General features: G+C 34.5%; 1 protein-coding gene across 2 annotated transcripts in view; it reads left to right on the top strand.

Moving 5' to 3' along the window:
• Positions 1 to 9447, top strand: part of PDK3 (pyruvate dehydrogenase kinase 3) — a 75916-nt gene that overhangs the window by 49766 nt on the left and 16703 nt on the right. For both annotated transcript variants that reach the window (XM_008065821.2, XM_008065823.1), the window contains one exon: positions 7890 to 7967. In XM_008065821.2, the coding sequence (XP_008064012.1) occupies positions 7890 to 7967 (78 nt within the window). The remainder of the gene's footprint in view (positions 1 to 7889; positions 7968 to 9447) is intronic.

The following is a 9447-nucleotide window of genomic DNA, read 5'->3' as shown; positions in this document are numbered from 1 at the left end:
GTGAGCATGCCACTACACTCCAGCCTGGGAGACAGTGAAACTCCAACTCAAAAAAAAAAATAACAACCAGAAAGAAAATGCATGTGTGCATGTGTATTTTTTTTTCATATTATGTACATATACTTCTTACTCAAATATTACGTACTCTATAAAACATGCATAATAGTAGAAAAATTTTAAATTATAAGAAAGAATGTAATGAATCTTGATAAAATTAACTCTAAATTTTATTTATTAACAGTATAGTAAAATTTTAAGTTTTCACTTTATAAATATAAATAGCAATTCAATATGCTTTATTATTTTCAAAAATCTTGTAATATTTATCACAGAAATTAAAACTGATTCAAAGTTCATTCAGTCTTATCCAACAGTTATGTGTAATGTTTTGTTGAGATTTGCTTGTGAATTTTCATCCTCCATGATATCACTCAATTCTTACATTTAATTATTGCACTGGCAGTTTGTATAGTCTCATATTCCATGCTATTTTCAAGTTCACAGTACTTGTGTTTTTTGTTGGTTTAATACTGCTAGTTTGGAATAACTATTAGCTTTGTTCATTTTCTTGTTTTCTCTCGTCTATTCCTCCAACTTCTCCTCTCCTCTGTTCACTTTTCTGCCTTCCTTTTCATTCCTGATACCCTTCAGGCTCTACTGTACCACTCAGTTTCAGCAACTCCTCCCCTTCTTAAAACACACACACACAACACACACACACACATACACTAAAGGAGGAAAAATGTTGATTTGGAGGGAGCCCTCAGAAGGTGGCAAATCTTTCTGCATAGGATGAGGGGCAGTTGATAGACAGAACCATTTTTCCTGGATTAGCTGGAAGATAAATTAAACTGCTGCAACCCAGCAGCTTCTGGCCAGAGTCGAAGAGCTGCCTGGCTGTTCTGACGGCTCTGTTGGAGAGATGCTGAACACTTCAGGAGGGTCTTCAAGTCTTTCTAGACTGATTACTTGAGGTGTCAGTCTGAAAGGCATTCTGGGCAGAAGGATGCAAAGTGTAAAGAAGCATTGGATTCAGCCATACTGAATGCTTTACATTAGAATTAACTGTTTGATGTTTATGTTTTTATAAATTAATATTTTATTTGGTACTTTACAATGTTTGTAAAGATTTCCACATTTGAAATATGTTGGATACTTCACTAGTTTTTAAACATTTTATACTTATGAGCACTTTTCAATTAAAATATTAATACTAATACTAGTACTAATATTAATACTAGTACTAAGATACTAGTAATATAATTTGCTTTAGTAGTACAATGATTGCTTTGATTTTTTTTGCTCTGCTTAATAACAGGTTCAAAGACTATTTGAAATTCTTCATTTGGAAGTTTCTAAATCTTAGAATTTTGAATCCATGAAATTACAAATATGAGGTTTTATTCGTGGCAGACAGCATTTTCAGTAATACAATCATGTAGCATTGAAAACATTTCTAAGCATCCATTATCAGAATGTTCTTTGTATAACATATTTTTGGTTTTGTTTTTTTTTTTTTTTTGAGTTGGAGTCTCACTCTGTCGCCCAGACTGGAGTGCAGTGGCCGCTCCCGGCCACCGCAGCCTCGACCTGCTGGGCTCCGGCGATCCTTCCGCCTCAGCCTTCCGAGTAGCCGGAATTACAGGCATGCGCTACCACACCCGGCTGATTTTTTTGATTTATTGAAGATGAGGTCTCACTGCCCAGGCGGGTCTCGAACCCGCGGGCTCAGGCAATCCACTCACCTCAGCCTCCCAAAGGCGCGGGATTACAGGCTGAGCCACCGAGCCCGGCTGGTTTTGTTTTTAAACTTTTTTCACATGGCTGTCTTTCAATGTGAATGTATCATTGATTTGGATGAACCTCACATCAGGTGATGCAGAAGAGATTCACTATAAAATAAAGCCAAGAAAACAACTGGGCAAGATCTTGCAAAAGGAGTTAATATTATTCTGCTACAAAATGTTTCCAACCAGAAATGACAGGGAAATGAGAAATTGTTGAGAAGGCAATAGTTTGTTTCTTTAGGTGTCCTTTGTTAGGAGTATTGTTCTAAAACATTTGTTCGTATTGTTTTGATTACCCTCTGTTATTACTAGATGACAGTAAATGCTGTGGGATTATTTTATTAAAAAATTAAAAACAACATATCAACACTTTTATTTCTGTTTAAATTTAGCTTGTTCTGTCAGTGGCTTCTTAAACTTGAGCTTTATGTTTTTCTATATTGCTAGATTCAGTTAAGAACCTTGGCACCTTCATTTAATGTTTTCAGCACTAATTCAAATTCATCTTAGCCCAGCCCTTTATAAGACATCTACAAACAAATGATTGCATGTATTCAGGATAGAGGCTAATTAATATTTGATTGCAGAGTTCTATGGTGAATTTTTAATAGGAAAGTTTTCTCATAAAAAAACCAAACTAACTAATAATTAGGTGACTGGTCTGAGCCCAGGAGTTCAAGACTAGCCTATGTAACATAGCAAGTCCTCATGCTACAAAAAAAAAAAAAAAATTAGCTGAGTGTGGTGGCACACGCCTATAGTCCCAACTACTTGAGAGGCTGAGGCAGAAGGATTGCCTGAGCCTAGAAGATTGAGGCTGCAATGAGCCATGACCATGCCACTGCCCTTCAGCCTGAGCAACAGAGTAAGATCTTAACTCAAAAACAAAATCCAATAATATAAGTTCCATGATCTATTACATCTTCCTGTGTGCTGTTTCTTGAAACTGTTTCACAGCCAGATTGAATCTGTTGGACTGGTTGCTGTGTGAACCTTCACCCTGCTTGCTTGCTTAGATTTTTTAAATTTTTAGTCTTGTGTATTTCCAGTTTGAGTATTTTAGCCTGGAAAAGGTACATATGTGCCACACCCACAATTTTATTAATTACTTTATGATCAACACCTTATTACCCTTGAAAACAGATTATTATTTTTTTTTAATTGGAGTCTCCCATTCTGTCACCCAGGCTGGAGTGCAGTGGCATGCTTATGGCTACTGCAGCCTCCACCTGCTGGGCTCGGGTGATCCTTTTACCTCAGCCTTCCAAGTAGCTGGAACTACAGGTGAGCGCCACCATGCCCGGCTAATTGTTTGATTTATTGCAGAGACAAAGTCTTGCCAAATTGCCCAGGCTGGTTTCGAACCCCTGGGCTCAGGCAATCCTCTTGCCTTGACCTCCCAAAGTGCTGGGATTATAGAAGTGAGCTACCACACCTGGCCAAAAACAGATTCTTAAAACAATTAATATCACTTATATTCAGTGGCAATAATAATAATTTTCTATATTTCCTTGTAAAGATTAGTGGGAAATACTGGCTCAAATATATTGCACATAAAATAATTTGGTAATAATATTATTTGAAATTTTGATTTCTAATTTGAAAAATAGAAAAGTTTTGTTAGAAAGCTTATTATAAGTAGAACTTGCATTGTACTCTAGATGTAAAGGAAACTTACAAGCCTGTAGTTGAGTTTTGGTTGTTATTGTGGAGGTGATTTTTTAAAGCTTTTCCATTTTATGTTAAGTTACCTTACTTGAGCAGAAGTATGCTGTTTGAGTATAAGAGTATATGTACTGTCACATACCCCAGTATACCATGATCATTTATGTCCTAGAAGAGACAGTGACAGAATTAGTGTGACCCAGACTTGACTTTCTAGGGAAGTGGTCCAACTTCTCTTCAGAATTACCTGTTAAGTTTTAAAAATGTGGACCTCAACATGGAGCTACTGCCTGAAAATTTCCAGGAGTTCATTTCATAATCTATACTATTTTTAAAAACCTGTTAATGAATTCTACACATAGTCAAGTTTGGGAATAAGTCTAGGCCTCTAGTTCCCCAGTCTAACCAAAAAGAACAGCTTACATCAGTGTAACTAACTGCATGTTGATACCTTTATCATGTGGCAGAGGATTGTTGCATTTAACAAACGCTCACAGGTGTGTATTGTGTCCCAAGACATTATGATATGCTATGGGAACTTATAGAGATGCATATCAATATAGCTATTACCATTAGTGCCTCCCAAAAGCTTTTGGCTGGCTGGTGTTTATAAGCCTAACATTGTGATGACTTGAGTTTTTCAAAGATCGTCATGCAATTCCTAATTATGGCATTAATACACATAATCTATATTAATGCTTTAAAAATTCTTATTCACGTGTGGTTTTAGGAGCCATACAGGACCTTTGAGTTTCGAGTTGTCTGCTTCTATCTGGGTTCCACCATCTTTCGGATGTTAAATTTGTGTAGCACTTTTTCTTAACAAAGCTGTCATAATCATGCTGCTGGCAAGCTAATACCATGAGGAATTAGCACATTTGGTAGGCTTGGATTCTTTTCCTGTTTATAGTGATTGGAAGAACAACGTTTAAACATCTTTGTTACATACCTGGAGAAGTTGTTTTGTGGTGATGTATTGGCTTTGTATATAGATAACAAATCATTGTTTTGAGATTTCATTATTTGTGGTCTTGGAAGTTCCTGGTTGGCTTTGTGCTATCACGTCACTAGGTGGAGTTGTAGCATTGTTTGGTGGTGTAGCTGAAGCAAGAGGAATCTTGATTTTTCTTCTTTTAACAAAAGTACTTTACAGATATTTGATGAGGTTTATTATATCCTCAGAAAAAACTTGTAAATTTAGTATAATTCTAAATTTTAACTTTCTTTTTTGGGGGTTGAAATTTAATCCTATTTTAATATCTATTTTCATACTGATCAACTATTTAAAATAATTTTTTCTTCTCCTACTGCTATTTCCTTTTTGCCATCTCTCATTATTCATCTTATTAGAGTTATTTTAATATCTCTCTTTTCGATTCTTTAGTTTAATTCTAAAAGTTTAATAAGATAATCAGAACTTTTGCCTTGAGGTCAAATAATAGATAACATTTTCATTGGGTAGCAATATTAGAAAATGAACCAAAATTTATAGTCTGAACAAATCCTAATCTTACCTTCATATTATTTTAAGTTAATGTCAACTTTTAACATACATAAATTCTATAAGGCTTATTTTTTCCCTTTTCTTCCCTTCCTCCTTCCTTCCCTCACCTCTTGAATCTTAAACAAGTGCAATATCTACTCTATACCCATTATTGATGTTGGAAATATAAAAATAGGACTCTGTCTCTAAGGAGCTGTTGCCATGTTGCTCACAGTGCAAATGCACTCATGAAACATTTTAGCATAATTTGATTATCTGATCTTTAGAAATTATAAAGGTGAAACTTTAAAAAAAATCTTGCTCTGGCAAATAGTCTGACAGTTCCTCAAACATTTGAACATAGTCACCATATGATCCAGCAGTGTTCCACTCCTAGGAGCATAGCTCAAATAAATGAAAACGTGTTCACATGAAAACTTGGACAATAACCAAATGCCTATCAACTGATGCATGGATAAAGAAAATATGGTATATTTGTACAATGGAATGTTATTCAGCAATAAAAAAGAATGAAGTACTGACCGTGCTACAACATAGATGACCCTTGAAAACATACTAAGTGAAAGAAGCCAGTCACAAAAGACCACATTTTATGTGAAATGCCCAGGATAGCAATTTTATAGAGACAGATTAGATCCATGGTTGCCTAGGGCTAGGTGGAGGGGAATGATGCTAATGGGTTCGGGGCTTCTTTTTGTAGTGGCAAAAATGTTATAAACTTGATTGTGGTGATGAATGCACAACTCTGCAAATATACTAAAACCACTGAGTTGTAGGTACATTTTAAATGGGTGAATTATATGTTATGAGAATTACATCTTAAGTTTTTAAAGTAAATGAGCCAAAAGTTTAAAATCTATCAAACCAAGGAATATTTATTGACCATCTACAAAGACACTATACGAAGTTCCATGCAAGTTACAAAACAAGTGTTAAAACACAAACCCTGACCTCAGATTGTTTGCAGTTCAAGAGAAAAGACACAGTGCCATGTATTGCAATGCACCTTTGCTTTCTGAATTTGTTCCCCATCTTTTGAGCCTCTTGAATCTCTTCTTCCAGCTTTTTCTGTAGTGGCCCTAATCTCCTTATCCTGTGTCTTTTATTTATTTAATTATTTTTCCTTTCAAAAGCAAATTATTGTTCATTGGACTTTGACAAATATCAGCCCCAAACCATTACCTTTAATTAACTTTAAGGACATTTTAAAGCAATAGTAGTGTCTCCAATAACTTAAATTGTGACTCATGGAAACCCATTCATTCAGTAAATACTTATTGATGGTTCATTTACAAAGAACTCTGGAAAACCATATGACTGTTGGCATTATTATTTTAAAAAGTACAACAAATATCCTTTTGCTACAACTTAGTCAAGTTACATGGTACTCAGAAGTATAGTCTTGAGTTCCTAGATTTTCATGAAAAATACCTTTTAGGAATATTTAAAAGTTAAACAAATGTGTGGTTAGTATGGAGCTAGCTATATTGTCATTAGTTTAGTATGTTGACATTGTTGTGGTCATTAAAACTTTAAGGAAAGAGAGGTTTTGTTTTATCTGTAGCAATTCTATTAAAACCAAAAGGATGGGTTTTTTTAAGTATGCAAAAACATTTTTTTTTTCCGAGTTGGAGTCTCACTCTGTCACCCAGACTGGAGTGCAGTGGCCACTTGACCTGCTGGGCTCCGGCGATCCTTCTGCCTCAGCCTTCCAAGTAGCTGGAACTACAGTCGTGCGCAACCACGCCCGGCTAATTTTTGATTTATTGTAGAGATGAGGTCTTGCCAAGTTGCCCAGGCGGGTCTCGAACCCGCAGGCTCAGAAAATCCACTTACCTCAGCCTTCCAAAGCATGGGATTACAGGCTGAGCCACCGAGCCCGGCTGCAAAAAACATTTTATTTATACTAGATCAATACTTTTGACGTGAAAGGTAGCCACTTTCAATGTCTCAGGAATGCCTAGAATCCAGCAGTTTTCAGAAAGACTAGTCAACAATTATTTCACTATAGGTACACGAAATAATTTCAGAATGAACTTTTTAAATGGCTTTGCCTATGGCAAATTATTTTATAAGCTTGAATATGTGATAACTTTGCTTTCCCAGGAAATGAATGCAATCCAACTATGTTCCAAGAGTATTATACCAGTTTATACAACAAATAAGAGAATCACCTATGTGCATCAGCTGTGCTCAAATGAGAATTCTTTTTATCAAAATATTCATTTTTCAAAAAGGCCTCACATTAACCCCTCAAGCCAATTGCCCCTTCTTTCTATGTCCAGCACTCTTTTCTACTTTAAGTAACATGGCTATATAGACAATTGTCAAATTCCAGTGGAACTGTATACCGTCTTAAGACTACGTAATAATATCAAACACAAGTATAGTCACTGACTTTAAGGGATAAGGTAATAATTAACCAATAACAATTTAACCAATGTCATTTTCAGTTTAGAGGGAAAAAAGTAGCCCCCAAGTGTCCTTCACTTTTCAATATTTCTCTGTAACATACAAAATGAAAAGATATCCTCTAAAAATAAAATCATTAGAAAATACCTTAAATGAAATGTTCTATTGTTTCAGATTAAAACAATATTTTCATCTGTATTTCAATTTGGGAAAAATTTCACAATTATTAGTTCTTCTCAGTTACATTTCTTTTTGAGCATTTAAATCTATTATACACTGGTTTGTAAAATTCACCTTGGTTGCCACTCCCCATGCTTCTTTCCTTAGGTAAGTCCATTATAAGCATATAAATGCTGGCAAAGCTTAAATAGCACTTAAAGAATATTCATGAGAGCTCTGAAATGTAAAGGCTGTTTTTTTAAATGGGGTAATTGAGTAATTTAATTAAATCATAAATTTAGACAGTTTGTTTCATATATATGTTATCAATGCAGCAACTAAACTTGTGTCTTTCTTTGCAGATGCATATGAAACAGCCAAGATGCTTTGTGAGCAGTATTACCTGGTAGCTCCAGAGCTAGAAGTTGAAGAATTCAATGGTAAAAGAAAAATAATTTTAACCTTAAATACAAAGGAGCTGACTAAAAAACTGATTATACCTGATCCGTATTTCAGTGAGATCCTAAAATTATATTGCATTTTTACATTTTATATCTTTTACAAACTTTGTCTATTCCTTTGTTCACCAAGTATATTGCTTTAAGCATTTTTTTGACAGGATATATAATGTATTAGACCCCAAAGTTCCTGGAGCAGAGGTAATCAAGGCAGAAGATGCACAAAGGTCTAAATAGGCAGTTCTCAAAACAGTAAATGCAAGCAGTCACTAAACATGTAGAAAAGTATTTAACTTCACTAATCAAAGAAGTGTAAGCCAAAACATGGATAAATACTATTTTTTTGTCTTGCAAAACGACAAAGATAAAACATTTTAACGCTTTGAATTTGTGTCCAGAAAAATACTCTCCTACCAACACATACATTTCTGTGTAAGTTTAAATTGATATAGCCTTCCTCAAAAATACAATGTTCTTTCTCTTTGGCTCAGTAAATAAGTTAATAATGGTCATATTCTTTGGTCCAGTAAGTTAAACTTCAGGACACTCATTATAAGAAAATAGAGATATGCACAGATTTATGTATAAGAATGATAATCATAGTAGTTTTCTTATAGAGAAAAGCTGGAAAACAACCCAAGTTTTCCATGATAGAGGATTGTTTAAATAAATTGTGGCCTACCATAAGGTAGCATAACCTACAGCCATTCAAAATTACGCTTTAAAAGAAAAACGTATGGGAAAAAATGAGATTTAAAAAAAATACAGGCAATAAAAGTTTATAATAGTGCAAGTTCATTAGAAAGTATTTTGAAGGATTTATATTACCAAAATACAGACAGCAGCCCTCTGGATAGTGGGGTTGTAGCTGAGTTTTTTATTAGTCATATGAGTCTATATTTATGTGTTACTTTTATTTTTTGTTTATAAATGACAAATGAGACATGTGCATAGTAAAAATACAAATATAGAAATGTGAGTAAAAAGTGAAAGCTACTGCTGCTGTCTCAGTCCCAGACCGAGCTTTGGTTTTTGCATATATAGGGTTGAAACTGTATGTTTTATAACTTGTGTTTTTCACTTTACCTTGAAGATCTTTGCATGTATTAATCTCACTTCAAGATTTTTCATAGTGTAGTTTACCATAATTTAATCAACCATTTTCCTATGGGTGTACATTTCCAATTTTTTATATTCCATATAATGAGATATGAAGGAGTGTGTGTGTGTGTGTGTGTGTGTGTAGGGTGGAAAAATTTGTGAACGTGTAGAAGTATTTCTGTAGGTTAGATTCTTAGATGCTTAGATGTAGAATGACTGAGTTTTAGGGTATGGGCATTTACAATGAAAGATAAGCCAAATTCTCTCTCAAAAATACATCAGAAATGTATTTCTCTCTCTCTTTTTTTGTTTTTTTTTTTTTTTTTGAGTTGGAGTCTCACTCTGTCACCCAGACTGGAGT

This window comes from Carlito syrichta, unplaced genomic scaffold, assembly GCF_000164805.1.
Source record: "Carlito syrichta isolate Samal-C Ts95f unplaced genomic scaffold, Tarsius_syrichta-2.0.1 Scaffold308807, whole genome shotgun sequence".
In the NCBI taxonomy this organism is placed as follows: Eukaryota; Metazoa; Chordata; class Mammalia; order Primates; family Tarsiidae; genus Carlito; species Carlito syrichta.
The sequence above is the reverse complement of the archived record's forward strand: the minus strand, read 5'-3'. Positions and strand labels throughout refer to the sequence as shown.